Raw genomic sequence first — 20,613 nt, 5'->3', positions numbered from 1 at the left:
TTTGTCACAATTCGTGTTAACTAGCTTCATGAAATTGTGACTCGTACAAACAAAATGTGAAATATGAAAAACTGATAGTATTTTTGATGAATGCTTAGGGTCCAATTTCATAGAGCTGTTTAAGCAGATGTTGCTAACCAATTTTCTGCTTAGCAGAAATGAGCAGCATACCAGTCACAAATGATACGTGTGTTTTGGTAGTCTGGCTGGTAACTTTTTTTTATTCTGGTAAGCATAATTTTGTTTTGTGCTTAGCTACTTTTTGTGCTTAAGAATGAAATTGGACCCTTTTCTGATAAGTTTCTCTCAGTCACATTGAGATTCCACAATTTTGTTCTTCTCCAATCAGGTGTAAAATTAGACTTCAAACCGAAAACCGACTACGTGTGTCCCTTGTACAAAACCAGCGAGCGCAGAGGTCAGTTGTCGACCACGGGGCACTCCACTAACTTTGTCTTACCCATGGAACTACCCACGGATAGACCGGTTCAGCACTGGATTAAGAGGGGTGTGGCGCTGCTGTGTCAACTGGATGACTAGGTTTAGTTAAACCGGTTTAAGTTAGTGGGATTGTGGATTAAGCTGGCCTCAGTGGTAAACTGTAACAGCTGTTGATGACAGTGTTAAGTTTGTAGAAAAATGTTTTATTAAACACAATTTTACAATTTTTTTGTTCAAAAACTTTTGTTTTAAATAGATCGCTTGTTTCTTCATATAAAGAAAACAGTTTGTTGAATCATTCTGTATTTATTTTTGTTGTACTTTGCCATAAATTCTTGGCCGAGTACTCAATAACTGTTCAAATGTCATAAAGCTACCCAACAAATTAATTTACCGAGGAATAATTTCCAGGAACCAGTCACAGTCTATATGGTAATCCCCTTCTGCTAAATAAGACTTCGTTCAATCCTGGTTTGTTTGTTTTGGTCCAAATTGCTTTGCATAGTAGCATTATAACACTGGACCTAGGTTAGCTTAGTATTTTGAATATTATAAACCCACAAACATCTTTGTATAAACATGGGCCCTTCTCTAAATCACGGCTTGAGGCTCTTGTATAGGTACCGTCAGCCTGTTTGAAGTCCGCTACCAAAAGTGTCCATTTTCAATATTATTGATGAAGCTCAAGCCCTGGAGCCTAAGCCCAAGTCTAATGATCAAGTCTAACTGTAGCCGAGTCCTTTTAACTTGTTAAATGACACACAATGTTTGGTTCAAAGGCAACAAGAAGTCTGGAAAGTGTTGGGAAAATTGTCCATGTGGTGCGCAGGCGAAAACACAATCCTGTTTTGATCTATGTTGAAATTGTTCATAATTGTAAATAAGTGTGTCACTACTGTAAAAAGAGAAGCCTCAACATAAACCTCTTTATGAGGACAGCATTTTATATATTTATAACTACGGTATAATACTAATGACAATGTTAAGCTACTTTGGGCCAACTATTTGGGACCACTTTCTTGGGACCAATTAATATGGACCAATTTTGACCAAGCCTTTTAGCAGACATTTTCTGTTTACTAAACACTGTACTGAGCAACAAATTCAAAGCAAAGGACACGCTTGTCGGTTGTTCTTGTGAACAGATAAAGAATGCAACAATGCAAGTTTATTGCATACGTGCATGTGCTGTCAAATTATCACGATTATTTATGAAATCTTCTTTTGCTTAAAATGCCTTTGTCCCTACACAAGGTTTTTTTTCTGAATTTAGGCCCTGGTAGGTTTCAATATCACTTCATGGAATAGCTCTTGGCTCACTGTTATGCTTTGATAAGTTTACGTTTTTGCAAAAAGTTGAAAGCAAATGAGGACTAAGCAGCAGCAATGTTAAAGCCAAGCACCATCAAGCTGGATCCAGTTTGTCATGAGTCCGATATGGTTGAACATGCTGTAACTTTATTGTTGTCAGATATTATTTCAAAAGTGGGGGGGGGGGGGGGGGGGGTAGCAATTGAAGAGGAGAGTTTACTTCTTGTCAAGAAGGGGCCGACTGATAAGAGAATGGAAAGTATCTTTCCTCAAACTTTGCAGTTTTTAAAATATAATGCATGTTTCTGTAAATATGCAAACTTTATTGTTTTCCCACCTTGACAAATTAAAGAGTGTTTTGAGGTATGTTTACTTTTAAATTAAAAACAAATCCACATTCATATTCCGTCCTGTTATAACACGAGTTGATTTCCAAGTGAATGTCGCAATTTCCGTCCACAAACTACACGATCCGTCCACATTCTATATTATCATTACTGTATATTAATACTGTATATTTTTGTGTGAAGTCATTCCAACAACTAAAGTAATAATTGCAGTGTTTGGACACAATCGATATATGTATATTTTTGATTTATTTGGATTAATAAATTTCTATCACAAAGTTTACAGATGCTTTTATGTTTGTTTACATTCATTATTGAGTAACAATATAGTCATACATTGATTAATACAAATTTGCATAATGATCGGATAAGCTTGGGTTAACTATCATTTAGCATCACTGACAAGATAGCAATCCAGCCATAGCAGTAGCTGTAGGTTCGGACACGGCCTAACCAAGGATGTCAAATGTAGTATAGTGTAACACAAATCTTATATTGACAGGTCGGGATTATAGTGCGATTTACATTGGACTGGTCATAGTGGTTAATTAGCAGGCTGGTGAAGTCGCATGATAATGCCAGGCATGATAGCGTCCTACTTAGTCTGATTTCGAAAAATTACTAAAATTGTCTGATCCCCGAGCTCCATGGCCAGCACCAATACACACACAAACCTACACTTCCCGAGTGATCCCCAGCCTATGTGAGCTTGCAAAAACTGCTTTACTTGATGCTGTCACACGTACATGAATGTGCGGTACATGTCTGCCTGGCTCGAGTGTGGTTGCACCGGCAAACAAGCAGGGGCACTTTTGTAAAGGGCCTTGGACAAGTCTAATGCACAACTAACAGATGCTTTTAAACAAGACATTCACACTTAGTCAAAAAATAAACATTAGCAATCTCCTACAGTAATCGAGGGAAAAAGTCATGTAGATGACTTTTTCAATATTACAGAAAGTACTAAAATGCTTTTGAGTTTCATTAACAAGGATTGAGCTGTTTTTAATTTCCTAAACTTCCTTAATTTCCAAACTGTTTTCATGCCGACAGCAAAAAGGGAAAACTAGAACCTCTGCACTGATGATCCCACAGTTTGTTTACAGCATTGCTCAAGTCTGATAACGGGGTAATGTGTAATGCCTCCTGCTGGCATTTAGAGAGAGAGAGGGACTCGGCTTATGTCATGAACTTTGATAGCTTTAATCATGTTAACACTTGGCAGCCATGTTGATGGAAATGTACACGAGTTAGGGGTTGAACTCTAAGAGGGCGCTAGTCCTGTATGTAATCCATGTGTGAATGTGACATACTGCATTTTCAACAGTTGTGCAGAAACACAATGGTTTCTTCTGCAAAATGCTAAACAAACTGTGACATCATCTTTAATACTAAGATCTGTTAACATTATAGGGGTGAACAGTAAGTTACACTTTGAAAGAACACTAAGACAGATTTTTACGTTTCTTGGAGTTTTACTACTTACTGTTTTTACTCGAAGGTTTACCCCCAAAGTAGCCTTTTTGAGGGGTCTAGCATAAGTTCTATTGGAGTGGAATGCTTAAGTATAACATATGACATCACACATTTCAAGCAACAACAGTCTTGTAACGCCTTACGATTTTAGTTTTTAATTACAGAGTACCTTATACAGCATAAACAAACAAATTCACATACCTTAATACAACATTACCAATACTAACCCCCCTATAACGAAACAATTCGTACTATTCCCCCGTATTGACTGAAATCGTTTTACCCTTCGGATCGTCAAATTTATCCATAACTTTAAGATTTGCCAGCATGCCTACACCAAAGGAGAAGATTAAGACCACTATAAGCCCCATGAAAAGCCCCATCCAGATTCCCTCAGTGAAGAATCCAACGCAGTCATTGGCCGGTCCAAACTGGTCAACCCCCTCCTTGGCCGTTATCCTAAATGGTTGAATCTGTCGACAGAGATGTAAGAAAAGGAAAAAAAAATACATTAAAGAGAATGTCACAGGTCAGACGGTCATTGTAAGGATAATAATTATCTTGAATCCAACTTGAAAATGCAGAAGCGTTATATTATACAAATATTGGATGCATTTGAGTACTGGCACATTGTCATAGAATAATGAGGCAGGGCAGATACTTCATGGAGGCAATGAAAGCAATTGCCTCCATGCCCCCTGGTCATTGTCTTGGTGCCCTGAAAATGCTCCAGCACAAAATTACATTTTTCTCATAGGGTGCCCTTTACCAAGGAGAAATCACCTTAGTACCCTTGCCCTTTCAAAAACAAAGCGTACAGGCCTGATTAAGTGAAACACTTGAAGGGTATCAAACACAGCGCCATTTAACACAATTTTAGTTTCAGGTTATAGTCTTGAAATTTTTTCCCCAGTTTCATAAGGACTCTATCTATTGGAAAATGAGTGGATAACGAAAATGAATTTGACCTTGCAGCCCTTTTAAATAACCAACACAACTCACAACAGAATTTTTTTCCACCAAATCAAAATATAATTTGAGACAATGAATTTGCCCTCAGTACAGTGAAAAATAACCAGTTTCATTCAACTAAAACCCCCACCCGTTCTACAAAAAAAAACCCCACCAACCTGAAGTTCTGTGAACACGAGTTGTCGTGTCTCCTTACCACCTCCCTGCGGAACAAGGCGAAATACACTATTGGAACAATGATACGAGAACGTCGTTGGTGATTCGTCAATGCTGGTAACCAGATCGTATTTCTGGGGGTTCCCGTCCGTCTCCATGGTAACGAAACTCGTTGATGCCAGGATCCAGTACTGGAAGTCCTTTGTGAAACTCAGGCTGAAAGTGTGATAAAAAATAATTGTATTGTATTGTATTATATCAAATTTTACTTTAAAAAACCCCGCAACAATCCCCCTACCCCGAGGAAGGGTTACAACAATAACAAAATGTTAACTTGTAATACAACAAAGAAGGAGGGTGAGCAAGAACAAAATATTTAACTTTGAGATTTGAACCTTCAGTTGGGTCTAGTTGGTTTGAAGACTTTGGATTTATAAGCACCCTTGAACCTTGGCCATTATAAGTCTTTTTTCTCAACACAAGCATTGGTGCTTGATATAAAGGTATGGTGTAACATTTCAGGAATTCTTTTGATGCCAAGTTTTTTTTTTTTTTTTTTTTTTTTTTTGGGGTGGGAATACTTTAGAATAGGAGAAAGTGTGTTAGAGTAAGTATTGGAAAAATAATTGTTGGGGTTTGGAGGAATTTTTTTTTTTGGTGGGAAAGGACATGACTCCCTTTGGCACATATCAGGATGGCATTAGCACAAGTCCAGCTTTGCCTGTTCAGTAACCATTCTCACCTCATGGAGAAGCTATCTGGGCCCTGGGCAACGCTCTTTGACAAAGTGGCGACCAGTCTGAAAAGTAAAAGAGTAACATTTTCATCTCAATAAGAGGATAGAGAAAAACCAGAGTCTTCTGACTCCATCAGAGGATTCAAAGGAATGGTGTTGTGATAATACTCATGTAGGACTGGTACAAGTCTACACGTTTTTATTCATAGTAAGCCCAGTATATGTCACACAACCAGTTCTCAAGTTGTGTTTCAACTTATTACAACAAGTCTCTAACCTTGTAACTATTAAAACAATTGGAGCAAAAGCCTTTCATCTAAAGTCCAAGACCTTGTCACACAAATAATTTTGTAGGTAATCAACTAAACTGCACGCAAACAACCGCTTTAGAAGCACCCCCCCCCAAAAAAAAAAATCAAATGTTGTGTATTATTCTCAAAGAACATTATACAAAAGTTGAAATGTGGATGTTTATGATCTTTAAAGAGACTGTCTAGTACTGGTTGCCAGTAAGTTGCCGAATGACAAGGCCCTAAGTACGAACAACACAACGCACTCTTACTACAACGCATTCTCACTACTTACGTCACAGAGCTCTCATCAGTACACGTCCCGTTGATCTTCCAGTCACTGGCCTGGACTGGTAGAGCTACTGGCTTCCCAGATTTGGTTATAGACACACCGATGGCGGCGGCAGTCACGTAGACATTGCATGGGTCTTTTTTGAAGTTAGCAACAAACTCTGGGGTTGGGTCTTGGAGGAGGCGACGTCCTACAGTCAGTCTGTCTGATGGTGCTGGCTCCAACTGAATCGAGAAAATATGAAATTGTTCCCAATGAAAAAAACAATAATCACTCTTAGCCAGAGCCAGAGACACCAGGGTAAACCCCCTATTGTAATTGCCTGTAAAGAATTACTTAATTTTTTTAACTGAATTGAATTGAATACACAATAATTTTGTAACAAAAACAAATTCTGCATGTGTCTTTCACCTTTTCTGTTTACCGATATTTTCCCCCTAAAATTGCCTTTGAGTGTACGCTACTTATTATTGTATATTCCCCTGTAATATGCTGTAAATTTTGAACAATTATCTGCTATTGACTTTTGTCTTTTTATCCTGCTGTGTTTTTGTACACAGCGCTGTGAGGCAGTTTTTGCGCCAATACTGCGCTTGATAAGTTTCTTTCTATTATAAACAACAAGTGTTTCGGGTCCTTTTTCTGTGCATTACCAATCCTAGAACACAGGACCTTGGCTTAATGTCCAATTCTAAGAACAAAGCGGAGGACTTTGTCTACCTGTGTCTTCCTCTCAGCAGTCAGGATTGCTGTGAAGCGGACGGAGCGCATCTTCTGATCTTCAACAATTGATTTCATGATTCCATCCGCTCTGGCAAATGCTTCTTCCTTGTCAGCACTGTGAACAAACAACATAATTTTATTTTATTTTATTTATTCATTTATTTTGGTTGTGAATCCAAGGACTCTCAAAAACTACTGCTACCAGTTACTTTCACTGGTGATATGAAACCCTTTTTTTCTTCACACATTTGTTTCGAAAATCTTGCTGCAAATTGTTTACATCAGGGGGGAGAGTCATTGCCGACAAAAAGGTTTGAAACCAGGATCCAAATTTTAGCCAGCTCGCCAAATTGCAAAAAATTAGGAACTTCTATCTTTTAGTAACCTAAAATTATAGATTTTAAGGAGCTTTAGCGTTCAGTATTCTCAGCACTAGAGAAGTAGACTTTACTCATATCTTAGGAAAATAATCAGCTATTTTTTCCACCAAGCAGATTACAAATTTAACATAAAATACAAGTCTGAAATTCCTTTAACAAGTAATCTTTTCAAAGAGGATTTCTGGACTAAAAAAAAAACATCCTCCCAGTGTAATCCCTTACCTGGAACCAACAGCGAATCGCTTCACGATGAGGTTAGTCTTAGCCAGGTCAAGGGTCACACCCTCTAGGGTCGGTTCCTTCAGGTCAATTGTGGCACCAGTGACCTTTGAACTCAGGTCAGCTTGGAGGTCACTGGACTCCACTGTTGGCAGCACGAGGTGTGAGGATGACTCCTCCATCGCTTTCTATTAATCACAACAACAGAAACGATGAACATTATCGACAAAAGTCAAACCATATTTTGTAAACAATAATATTTGCTTTAGGTACTGTACATCCCATACATCTCATTAACAAACAACACTTGTTCATGATGTGTTTGCCGCTTAATTTTTTTTTTTAATTTGACTATCAATAAATGATTTGATTTTCTTCACTTGTTGATTATAGCACAATGATTTAGCGTACTAAGTAGAGCATCTTTAAATGTAATTATTATTATTACTGTTTACATGCTGAACTTCGGTGTTGTTTTCAATGAAAACAATTCAATAATATTGTTCAGAATAACATAACAAATTTAACACGTCTAATTGTTGTTTCACATGCAGCTCTTTAACCTTTTAACCCTATTAAATTTGTACAATATGAATTGTGCATTTTGAACGAGTCTGACATGTAAATTTCACATTACAAAATGTAAACAAGTTTCTATTGATGTGCTTTTGTCTTTTATTTGTGAACCAGAGCAGGGCCCAATTTCATAGAATTGCTTAAGCACAACGGAAAACTAAATACAGAACATATTATTTGCTTTAAAACAGAATTAGGTTACCATACCAGCCAAACTACTGGGCTACATGTAGACTCTATGACTGGTATCCTGCTCATTTCCGCTTAGAAGAAAATTTATTGTAATAATTTTTCATTAAGCAGTATGTAATTTGAGCCCAGCCAGAGCATGGCACATGTCAGTCAGCGGGCGTGGTCAGGGCTTAATGAATTTGACTATTTACTCTGATAACTTACTTTGAGGTTGCTCAAAGCACCTCCGTGTCCATCAGGTCTGTAGGCATCGCTGTATTTAGAAATGTCACCAATGCTCAACTGAATCAAAATAACAAACAAACGAAGAAGTCATTACAACCTGAAGGATGATGTTAGTAACCTACACTTAACCCTTTTACTGTTAGACCAGTCAATATTTCAAAATCATCTTCTGTGGTTTTTATTGATAGATCAATTATGGCCGTTATGCAACATGGTGTCATGTGGTGAATGCAACTCGTGATATCACAGTCACCCCTCCTACTGTCTGATCACTCAATGATTATCAGTCAATGTGATTTTGAATGATCAACCTGCAATCGTGCAGGAATGCTCAGTACAAATCATGTGTTTGGACAGTACACAGTTAATTCTGTGCAAAGTTGTGCCACCAAACACACTCTACATGGTACAAGCATTATAATGGACCGTTCGATTGGAAATTCTTGAAAGTTCAAGTCTATGGGATTACATGTAGGGAAGCTTTTGGAGCTTTTTGAGGCAACAGACACCATGACCTCCATGACCTGTGTGTAATTTCAGGCCTGATGGTCCATTGGTTTCACACAGGAAATGAAGTCTCTCTCATACAACACAACACAACTCATATCAAAACAGCCTACAGGTAATGACACATAACAACCCAAAGAGGAAGCTGACAGAGATAGAAAGTCGTCACAAACAACATTGAAAATTAACCAACAAAATTACTTATTCTGTTATTTCCTACGCAGATTACAGAACTATCACTTCAAGTTTCAAATTTCAAGAGAAGTTTTTTTACTTTGACCATTTTAATACCTGAACTATTTTAAGTTATGTGGAAATCTGTGACGATACTTTATAAATGGTTGCCATTTATATTATACAGCTGACTGAACTGTCTTTATTTGGGAACTGAACAATACCAATTAAACTTACCAATACATATAAATTCCTTAGATTCATGATACATTGTACTGTAGTAATACACTGTAGAGTACAACAGACACTGAACGGGCTTTAACAAAAACTATCAACACGGGCAGTGACTGATTGGTTTTCTCTAATAGTCAGTGATGGAATAAAGACATACAACAAAATCAAATTTTGGGAAACTTCAATTTTGTTTTCATACTAAATATGGAACGTTTGAATCTACTAATACTTATGTAACCCTGACCCAAATGAGGCCTCAGGTTACAGTATATTTTTTGTTTTACAAAATATGATCTTTATTTCATTATGTAATTTTGATTTCCTTTTCATTGCTCATGTGTTTATTCCACATGTGCATTTTCAATTTGCCATGGTTGTGCATTTTCTCTGGCCATGGTGTCCCTTTGTTTACTTGTGTTTACTAGCCAGGCTATTCAGCTGGTGCCATGCTATTCAACTTGTGTTTTATTCATGCTCTTTGATCTTTACCTATCTATTCAACTATGCTTGTAATCTCTACCTTCTTGGAGGAAGTGGAGATTCACCTTTTGTTTATTTCTGGGAATGGCCAGTGCCTTTTTCTCTAATCCATGACCACAAACCCAAGCTGTGAAGTCGTAAAGATTTATCTTTCCTTCACTCCCTCTAATTTCAAATAGACCAATCAACTTTAGAGCCATAAGTGATATTTTTCGAACCATCCAATGAGAGTGAACAGCTGACCTAAGCTGAGGCATGGTCGGAAGGCTGGCTTGGCCCAAAATTCTGGTCAGACCAAGCACTCCACCATTGGCCATCGCTCCATCTGGATGTGTGTCCGCACATGCCTCTACAACTATCTTTTTTCCAAGTGCTTGTTAAATTACTTCTTCAAGCAACTTTCTCATTCTGGAGTGAAGACAACTTCTACTTTTAAAATGAATGTTGGCTCTCTGTAATAGGTACAGAAGACCGAATGTGATGTGGTGAAGAAGATTGACTGGCCCTGTACAAACTAATACGAAGGCAGATTCCCATCCACTTCATCTGTAACCTATTGCAAGTATAAACGTTTTAACATTCTTGCAAGTATTATTGGAAGAGGATTCCGTACATATATCCCGACACGTGAGGTGTCCGTCCGCACGAAGAGGAACTGGGTCGTCTCCCAACTGATGTTTAGACTTCGCCCGTAGGACGCGAAACGCGGTTTAGGGTCTATTTAAGATTTGGCGCCCATTAATTCCTTTGAGCTCATTTTGTGTTATTTAAATATTACAGGATCCTTTAATTGTATTGTTTAATTCTACATTTCTTTAATTGGTGATTTATCGTTCAAATAAATCAGAGTTTCTGTTATTGTGCATCATATCTCGAATTCTCTAAACTTGGTTTTATTTCAAAAAGGGAGTTGTAAATTTATTTTCGGTTCCCGCTATTTTTGATTGGCGAACCCAGGGTTACATTTATGGGGGCTTGTCCGGGAAATATAAATTGTTAAATGTTGAAGTATTTTGACTTCTAGATTATGAGAGATTTGTATGCACATTGACTGTTAGTGTTTATTTGAAGACTTGCATAACATTATCATTGATAGAAGAGTTTTTACCTAAAGCTCTTGAATATATATATAACGTATTTATCCTGAAATTTTATTTTGATACTTGCCTAGAGAGCCAACATTCCATACACATTTAACAAATTCAGTTGTCTTTATTCTATATCTTAATTCTTTAGATTTTTTCTTCTTCTTTGACTTTATTTTTTGTTGATTATCACAATGGCTAGCACAGCCCTCCGAGAACTAGGTTTAGACTGGTGTAAGAAGGAGGATTTTAGACCGATTCACTCAATTCTGTTATCAAGTAAACTCAATACTGTCCCAGTGGGAAATAATTTTCTGTCATTGGCACTTGGTAGTGTCCTTCCTTCTGTCGAGAATTTCTGTAGAAAGGATGACAAAGAACATAACCGTACCCTCCTACTCCTTGACTTTGCTGTTCCTGTTTCTTCTTTGGGACTTGGGCCCGAGATCCGTCTTGATCTAGGGGTTTCCCAAGTTGTTTTCAGTTTGACACGGCTAGATGATTCTGCATCTCAGAGCCAACGTGTCAGCATCAGGGAGCTCCGAGAGAGCGGTGCCATAGATGCATGGCGTTATTCCCCCAATCAGGCTACAAATTCACAAAATTCTGCTATGTTTTCTAACCCTTCTTCCCTAGTCCAAATTCTCCAACAACAACTCCCTCTGCTTATCCAACTTCTTCAGATTTTCCACAGGCATTTGCTCGCTGCTCCCTTGCAGCTAACTACCGTAAGTTGCAATGTTTTTCTGGTTTACCTTCACCTGCTCGTGACGAGGATCCATACCTTACATGGATTGACCACGTCGAAGGCCAAATGGACGAATGGCAGATCTTGATGATGGTGAGAAGAGGAAACGGATCCGTGAAGCTCTTCGGCCACCCTCTCTCAACATCGTCAATGATCTTCGCCGTGATGACCCAGATGCAACAGCACTAGACTACCTCAAGGCCCTCGACGTGGCATTTGGTGATACGTCATCCGACGATGAATTGTTATAAAATTCCACAGCATGAGACAGAAAGAGGGAGACTCTCCATCGAAATTTCTGACTTCTTTACAAGATTGTTTGAGGAGAGCCATCCGTCGAGGAGTGATTCCCCATGAGAAAGCGAACAAGGTTCGTTTATCTCAGTTCATAAAGGGAATCCTCTTCGACGAGATGCTCCTCGTCAATCTACATCTAAGAGACCAACTAGACCGCCCTCCCTCCTTCCTGACTCTCCTCTCCCGAGTGCGGAAACAAGAAGAGGAAACCTTAGCAAAACAGACCAGCCGTAGAGAGACAGCTCCACTACCTCTACCGGCACAATTTCTCAGCATGCTGTACAACCACATAACGAAAGACATCAACCACAGCCGAAGCCGAAACCAAGACAAAACCACCAGAAGGAGGATGACAAGGGCACACTACTAGATTTCTGCTTCGATGTGGTGAAGTGGGCCACATCCGCCGAAGGTGTCCAAACCCGTCAAGTCCCGACGCTGTCAATCAGAAGTTAATTAGATTCATTCTGTCTGGGCAGTCGGGAAACGGACAAGGACGCCAGCAGCGGGGAAGCCAGGTGTCCTACAAAAGCCAACAAACCCCAATGTAAGATTTCAGCAAGGTACAGACATCCCTTGTGGTTTAGTAGGAGAGAGCATCACTCCTCGATGCTGGGTGGACAGCTTTGAGACAAACTGTCTACTTGATAGTGGCTCACAGGTCACTCTAATCTGTCAAAGTTTTTTCAACCGTCTCAACCGTACTCTTCATCCTTTGAATGACTTAGTCCTTTTTCATGGTGGAGATGGGAAGATGCCATACTTGGGCTGGACTTACGTTTCCATGGGGTTTGACAGTGCCTTTAGCGGTACAAGTAATCGTTTTGATACGTTTGCTCTAGTCATCCCTGATGGTCGTAACTCAAGTACCCCACCAGTCATTGTTGGTACAAATTCCGGTCTTTTCCGTAACTGTTTTGATTTGTGTAAGAAGCAAGCAGGTAAAAGGTATGGGCAAACTCTCACATCAGTGCCGTTTGCCACAGAATTTATGAGTCATTTGCCAATGAGAGCAGAGTTTCCAGTGATGGCAAACTTGGGACTGTCAGAACTCGTTCCAAGCGTTCTATCACGATTCGACCAGGAGAACACAAATCTGTGTGTGGCTCCCTCCGTAACACCCTGCGTAAGCCAGTAACTGTACTGGTGGAACCCCAGGAGAAGTGCAAATTGCCGTCAGGATTAGATGTGACACCTGTTGTGGCCAGACTCCCGGGTAGTTCAACATGCACCGTCAATGTAGTTGTTGTCAACAGAACGAGTCGTGAAGTTACAATCCCAGGAAATTGTCCCTTGGCAGACATCTTGTGCAGAGTGGTGTCATGAAGCTCCAAACATGACAACATCTTCAAAGAAGTCTCGCACAGCCTATTGTGCCTCTACCTCTGCTTCAACCACTAAGTCTTCCACTGATGATTTTGATAATCTTCCTTTCCAGTGGGGCCCTATTTTTCCAAAGCAAAAGAGAGACATTCTTGACAAGATGAGGTTAAGGTCACAAGTTTTCTCTCGTCATGAGTGGGATCTTGGTCTCACAAAGCAAGCGGAACATCAAATCAATATTTCTGATGACACTCCATTTAGGGAAAGATCCCGTAGAGTTGCTCCAGCCGACCTCAAGGATTTGAGACAACATCTACAACAACTACAAGATAACAACATAATCAAAGAATCACGAAGCCCTTATGCATCACCAATTGTGCTCGTTCGGAAGAAGAACGCAGTCTACGAATGTGCATAGATTATCGTACACTCAACACTCGCACAATCCCTGACCAGTATGCCGTGCCACTCATACAGGAAGCCATTGATTGTTTGAATGGCAGTAGTTGGTTTTCGGTGATTGACTTGAAGTCTGGTTTCTATCAACTTCCTATGCGCCAAGAAGACAAGGAGAAGACGGCTTTCATTTGTCCTTTTGGGTTTTATCAATTCGAACGAATGCCTCAAGGAGTGAAGGTGCCCCTGCAACGTTCCAAAGATTGATGGAAACTTGTATGTCAGGTATGAACATGGCCGAAGTTTTAGTTTACATGGATGATCTCATTGTTTTTGGCCGTACGCTAGACGAGATGGAAGAACGACTGATGAAAGTACTCGACCGACTTGCTGAGTTTGGACTCAAGGTATCTCCAGAGAAGTGTCAATTTTGTTGTAAATCTGTGAAGTATCTTGGACATGTTGTCTCAGAAGAGGGGGTACAAACCGATCCAGAAAAAATGTCTGCATTGAGACATGGCCTCGACCTCTGAATGTTAAGCAAGTCCGCTCTTTCCTCGGTTTTGCGGGTTACTATCGTCGATTCATTGAGAATTTCTCCAAGATAACTCGACCCCTGAATGAGCTCACCGTTGGTGTAGTTTACCCTAACAAACGAGGTCGCCCGTGCCTTAAGAAGAAGACACCTGATGTTTCAGCTCGCAAAGCCAATGATCCACTTGGTGAGCTATGGACTCCAGAGTGCGAAAATGCTTTCCTCGCTCTCAAGGAAAAGCTGACCACTGCCCCTGTACTTGCCTTTGCTGACTTAACAGAACCCTTTGTTCTCCACATTGATGCGAGTCGAGAAGGTCTGGGTGGGGTTTTGTTGCAAGAACATGATGGCAAACTCCGTCCAGTAGCCTATGGTAGTCGTGGTCTATCACACACAGAGAAGAACTACCCAGCCCATAAGTTAGAGTTTCTGGCACTCAAATGGGCAGTCACAGACAAATTTAAAGAGTATCTCTACATGGCAAAGAACACCAAAGTGATGACTGACAATAATCCTCTCACATACGTCCTAACTTCAGCAAAGTTAGATGCCACAGGTCACCGCTGGTTGGCTGCACTCTCTAGCTTTGATTTCTCCATCCACTACAAGCCGGGGCGTACCAACATTGATGCAGATGCATTATCTCGAATACCCCATAGTTCCCAACATGAGCAACAGTTTCAGTACGAGCAACAGGCGAAAATTGAGAATCTTGAGTCTCGATTGAATGATACTGCAGTGACACAAGAAAATGTTTGTCATCGTGATGCAGTAAGTGCCATATATCTCCAACACAGTATTCATGTCCCAGCACTTGAAACAACAGTAAATCCAACACAATGTCAACCATCTCATCATGTCCCATTTGTCCATTCTCTGTCGGTCGGTGCAGATGCTATCCCTGACTGCTATGGTTCTTGTTCAAGTTTCAGTACACTTGATTGGCAGAAGATTCAAATGGAGGACCCCATCATAAGGGAAGTGCTTAAACATATTCGAGTTGGTAGGAAACCGAACTCTCTCACCAACGTCCCAGAGGAGGCAAAACTCATCCTCCGTGAATTTGACAAACTTCGACTGAGAAATGACACCTTGTTTCGATGTGTGACTAACTCTTTGGGTAACAAGTGCTTTCAACTTGTTCTTCCTTCACAATTCCGTAAGCAAGCAATTAGGGGACTGCACAACGAGCTTGGCCATCTAGGCATTGAGCGGACAGTTGCACTTGCACGGGATCGGTTTTACTGGCCTCGAATGGCTACAGAGATCGACAACTGGGTCCGACACTGTGCTCGGTGTGTTGCAAGAAAGACACCCCAGAGAATAGCTGCTCCTATGGTCAACATCAAGACTAGTGGTCCATTGGAATTGGTCTGCATGGATTTCCTTTCTTTGGAGCCTGACCGTTCCAATAAGAAGTCTGTTTTGGTTGTGACGGATCACTACACTAGGTATGCCCAGGCATTTCCCACCAAAGATCAAACTGCCCGCACTGTGGCAAAAGTCTTATGGGAAAATTTCTTTATGCATTATGGCCTGCCGCAGCGTCTACACTCTGACCAGGGGCGTGACTTTGAGAGCAAAGTTGTAAAGGAGTTGACCAACCTGCTCGGCATAAAGAAATCAAGAACTACTCCGTACCATCCTCAAGGGGACCCACAGCCAGAAAGGTTCAATCGAACATTATTGAACATGTTGGGGACTCTTGAAGGAGAGAAGAAGGAGACTTGGAGTCGCTACATCAGTGCTTTAGTGCATGCCTACAATTGTACTAAACATGACAGCACAGGTTTCTCTCCCTACTTTCTTATGTTCGGCAGAGAGGCGAGACTCCCACTTGACTTGCGTTTTGGCGTCAGTCCTGATGACTTCACACACATCGACCATGTCAAGTATGTCAAAGGCCTCCGAGATCAGCTGACACGGGCCTACCAACTGGCATCTGCAGCGTCAGCCAAGTCAGCACATGCAAACAAAAGACGACATGATGTGCGTGTGCATGGCAATGATCTCCAGAGTGGTGATCGTGTATTGGTCAGAAATCTGGGCTTGAAAGGAAAGCACAAACTTGCTGACCAATGGAATTCGACTGTGCACATTGTAACGGAGCGTATTAGTCCAGACATGCCTGTGTATCGTGTCAAACCAGAGTTTGATCCAGGGCGGACACGCACGTTGCACAGGAACATCCTTCTTCCCATTGACTATCTTAATGAGGATGAATCACGACCTTGGATCACAAAGCCAAAGACTAACCGCCCAATCACCAGGGCAAAAGCCAAAGTGACCCCACTTCCAGTACCAGTTGATGTGGAAGACGATGACATCAGTGGTAGTGATGAGTCGAGTGATGAAGAAATCACTGTTCTCCTTCCTTTGGAGACACTCAGAACACCCATCAGGAAGGATTTGTCCGCTGAAGTCACCAGCATGGAGCCAATAAATGTGCATAATGTATTGAATGCACATGCCCCAGAATTCATTCCAGAGAGATGTTCTCCTATCATGTCGGTAGATAGTCATCCTGAAGAGGTAATGACTGCGGAAAGTCCCATCACTACACTGCCTCCATTATCTTGTGAGGAGTCCATTGGTGATGATGACCATTCTTCTGTGGTTTCAATGGAATCTGTTTCACCATTGAGCTCAGTTCAGTCCATTGCAGACATGGGAGAACAGCCTCAAGAAGTAACATCTCCCTCACCATCCATCAGTTCTCAGCCGAATACTGAGGACAAAGGAGATGACCTCACCAATGGGGAAACCCCTACCCATGTTCACTTAACTCCTGCAAGTGAGCAGCCCTCTAATCCTGTTGTGGTTACAATTGATGAGACCCATTGTTCCTCTATTAGTGATCCTAAATTGGATTCAGTTGTTGACCACAAAGTCACTGAACCAATGCCATCAGTTACCTCTCCTATGCCTTCTACTCCTACCCCTGTGATCTCTAGCCCTGCACAAGTTTTGTCAGACGTTCAACGAGAGCATCCCAACCGCCTATGAGGTTGAAGTTTGATTCTCAGGGAAAGACTGTGTTTAGCCGGCAGTTCAATCTCCTGGTATGTTTGCCGCGTTAAAGAGAAAGGTTTTTGGATATTAACTTTATTTCTATGTATATTTTAATAATTTCTTTTCTTATGCTCCCGGAGGTAGCAAGTTAAGAACTGGGAGGATGTAACCCTGACCCAAATGAGGCCTCAGGTTACAGTATATTTTTTGTTTTACAAAATATGATCTTTATTTCATTATGTAATTTTGATTTCCTTTTCATTGCTCATGTGTTTATTCCACATGTGCATTTTCAATTTGCCATGGTTGTGCATTTTCTCTGGCCATGGTGTCCCTTTGTTTACTTGTGTTACTAGCCAGGCTATTCAGCTGGTGCCATGCTATTCAACTTGTGTTTTATTCATGCTCTTTGATCTTTACCTATCTATTCAACTATGCTTGTAATCTCTACCTTCTTGGAGGAAGTGGAGATTCACCTTTTGTTTATTTCTGGGAATGGCCAGTGCCTTTTTCTCTAATCCATGACCACAAACCCAAGCTGTGAAGTCGTAAAGATTTATCTTTCCTTCACTCCCTCTAATTTCAAATAGACCAATCAACTTTAGAGCCATAAGTGATATTTTTCGAACCATCCAATGAGAGTGAACAGCTGACCTAAGCTGAGGCATGGTCGGAAGGCTGGCTTGGCCCAAAATTCTGGTCAGACCAAGCACTCCACCATTGGCCATCGCTCCATCTGGATGTGTGTCCGCACATGCCTCTACAACTATCTTTTTTCCAAGTGCTTGTTAAATTACTTCTTCAAGCAACTTTCTCATTCTGGAGTGAAGACAACTTCTACTTTTAAAATGAATGTTGGCTCTCTGTAATAGGTACAGAAGACCGAATGTGATGTGGTGAAGAAGATTGACTGGCCCTGTACAAACTAATACGAAGGCAGATTCCCATCCACTTCATCTGTAACCTATTGCAAGTATAAACGTTTTAACATTCTTGCAAGTATTATTGGAAGAGGATTCCGTACATATATACCGACACGTGAGGTGTCCGTCCGCACGAAGAGGAACTGGGTCGTCTCCCAACTGATGTTTAGACTTCGCCCGTAGGACGCGAAACGCGGTTTAGGGTCTATTTAAGATTTGGCGCCCATTAATTCCTTTGAGCTCATTTTGTGTTATTTAAATATTACAGGATCCTTTAATTGTATTGTTTAATTCTACATTTCTTTAATTGGTGATTTATCGTTCAAATAAATCAGAGTTTCTGTTATTGTGCATCATATCTCGAATTCTCTAAACTTGGTTTTATTTCAAAAAGGGAGTTGTAAATTTATTTTCGGTTCCCGCTATTTTTGATTGGCGAACCCAGGGTTACACTTACCTCATCAAAAACAAATAGGAATATATTCTGTGGTTGCGTCTGCAGAATGTTGTCCATGTAACTGGTCCCCAGCTCTTCCCTGGTAATCAACTTACCAGCGGATATCCTTGGTGTGTCGGCTAGGGATCTGTGTGTTGTGTAAAGAGGTCGTAACATAAAGGTAAATTAGTTTCAGACAATATAGAGTTTTAAACATTAAGTAATAATTATCACCATGGTCAGACATAACAAAAGGTTCTTCGTTTCCTGCTGGGAAATATGTTTTATATTATGTAACATAAAGTAGGAAAAAATTGGTGGAAAAATAGGAACATTAATTTGCTAAGATAAGAAAGATAGGCCCTACCAGAGATTGATAAAAACAAATTCTCATACTAAATTTTAATTTTGAAAACAACTAAAACTACTGTTATTAAAGCCATTGGACACTTTCGGTAACAGTATTGTCCAAGGCCCACACTTCGTGTATCACAACTTATATATAAAATAACAAACCTGTAAAAATTTAGGCTCAATCGATCATCGGAGTAGGGAGAAAATAACGGGAAAACCCACCCTTGTTTCTGCACATTTCGTTGTGTCATGACATGTGTTTGAAATAAATCCGTAAATCTCGATATCGAGAATTGATATTGTTTTAATGTTTTCTCAAAAAATACAGCATTTCATGGAATAATATTTTCAAGAGAAGTCTTTCAACATTACCTTCTGTAAACCCTGTAAGTTATTTGTAAATCTGTTCCTTTAAAAAAAAATTCTGTTCCGAAAGTGTCCAATGGGTTTAAGCAGAGGATATTTACCGTAAAATATTCTCTTTATTAAAGTTTAATTTTAAAGACAAATGAATAAGGTGAAGAACAAATCAAAGTAGAATATGATATTTACCTCGTATTAGACCATGCCACCAAAGGTATTGCTTTCTCAGATGAACATAGGAGAGGCGACAAAATCACCAAAATAGCGATCAAAATCTGTACCGGTCCAGCCATGATGAAGAATGAATTGCTAATGAGCCGATTATTTATCATCAGACCGTTTTGTTGGTGAGCGCAATCTCGGGGTTCGTTCAATCTCGAGATTGAGCGGCGCACCCGTGCGACTTGGTCCGCCTCTTCGGGGGGCGCCACTTGGACCACAAAAAGTAAAACAAAACATTTTTTTTTTTTTTTTTTTTGAGAATTGGTGAAGAGGTTTTCAATTAGTGGTTTAAACCCAACGAGGCCTGATTCTATATAATTTTACCGAGACGAAGTTTAAACCAGAAAACCGACTCAATACTTGAATCCCATTCATAAATACCTTTTCGGTCAAAAAAATCAACACTTTTGGTCAAAAAGTAAATGGTAAGGCCCTCCGCCCCTCGGGTAAACAACTCCTTATAAGGGAATGCTGTGCGCGTCGCGCGTATCGATCGCGTGATGTGGCACACTGTCCCGGCCGTTGCTCTCGACCAATAGGAATGAAGAAACTGTCTTATAAGCACACGTGCAAGCTCACGTGTCACGCCCATGTTTCAACATGTAGAATTCTACCTCCATGCTCCTACTACTAGCTGTGTGGCCATCAGATATGCATGCACCCCAAGTGCAACCAAATTGTCTTTTTCTCTCTTCCCGCGGCTACTTGAATCTATTTCTAGTGAACCGGAGGATTTGAACTTGTAGACTTTTTGGCCGCGTGTTGCCTTTTCTAAATAAGGGCCGGGGGGGGGGGGGGGTATACACCGAACCATAGGTGGTGCCGCGCAGTCTGGGAATTTGCTGAACTTGAATATAAAAAGGAGTTTTACTACTAAGCCCTCTGCCCCGAATTCGGATACTCATAGCACTCCTCCATGCTCATAGTTTCTTTTCGACCTATCGCGGGGGATCCCCGAGGGCGGGGAAGGCACTAAAAACTAACCTCTATAGCGGTTCGGAACTTTTCGTGTGCTCTCGGAACATTCCGGCACGGTTCGCGACGATCCCCCATGCAGCAGGTTTGGGGAGTTGTTACATATAAGAGTGGACTAACCACTAGGACCTGGTTGTTAATATTTTCATGCTTAAAAGATGCAAGCACTGCTTTAGGTTTGGGGAGTTGTTACATAAGAGTGGACTAACCACT

General features: G+C 40.6%; 2 protein-coding genes and 1 pseudogene across 4 annotated transcripts in view; 2 read left to right on the top strand and 1 right to left on the bottom strand.

The window, feature by feature from the left end:
• LOC139952183 (dynein axonemal heavy chain 12-like) overlaps nucleotides 1-2,382 on the top strand; it is a 62,338-nt gene extending 59,956 nt beyond the window's left edge. For all 3 annotated transcript variants that reach the window (XM_071951238.1, XM_071951227.1, XM_071951219.1), the window contains one exon: nucleotides 350-2,382. In XM_071951238.1, coding sequence (XP_071807339.1) covers nucleotides 350-540 — 191 coding nt within the window. In that variant the 3' untranslated portion in view covers nucleotides 541-2,382. The remainder of the gene's footprint in view (nucleotides 1-349) is intronic.
• LOC139952196 (V-type proton ATPase subunit S1-like) lies at nucleotides 2,330-19,550 on the bottom strand. The gene is made up of 9 exons (XM_071951250.1): nucleotides 19,393-19,550; nucleotides 18,508-18,634; nucleotides 8,316-8,393; nucleotides 7,347-7,531; nucleotides 6,742-6,859; nucleotides 6,025-6,245; nucleotides 5,446-5,502; nucleotides 4,706-4,919; nucleotides 2,330-4,048 (listed from the first exon to the last, which is right to left on the bottom strand). Exons 1-9 carry the CDS (start codon nucleotides 19,533-19,535, stop codon nucleotides 3,827-3,829), a joined length of 1,365 nt encoding a protein of 454 aa, XP_071807351.1. The 5' UTR covers nucleotides 19,536-19,550; the 3' UTR covers nucleotides 2,330-3,826.
• Nucleotides 11,011-13,602, top strand: LOC139934073 (uncharacterized; annotated as a pseudogene).
• Nucleotides 19,551-20,613: the final 1,063 nt, after the last annotated feature.

This window comes from Asterias amurensis, chromosome 2, assembly GCF_032118995.1.
Source record: "Asterias amurensis chromosome 2, ASM3211899v1".
In the NCBI taxonomy this organism is placed as follows: Eukaryota; Metazoa; Echinodermata; class Asteroidea; order Forcipulatida; family Asteriidae; genus Asterias; species Asterias amurensis.
This window is presented reverse-complemented; position numbering and strand designations above follow the sequence as displayed.

Bases quoted from the DNA above. Each gene is read 5' to 3' on its own strand.
- LOC139952196 (XM_071951250.1), bottom strand. From the start codon at position 19,535: ATGATAAATAATCGGCTCATTAGCAATTCATTCTTCATCATGGCTGGA. The intron at 7,532-8,315 runs GTAAGTTATCAG...TGTGATTAATAG, and splicing joins GTGCTTTGAGCAACCTCAAA to AAAGCGATGGAGGAGTCATC. The intron at 6,246-6,741 runs GTAGACAAAGTC...TTCTCGATTCAG, and splicing joins CTGCTGAGAGGAAGACACAG to TTGGAGCCAGCACCATCAGA.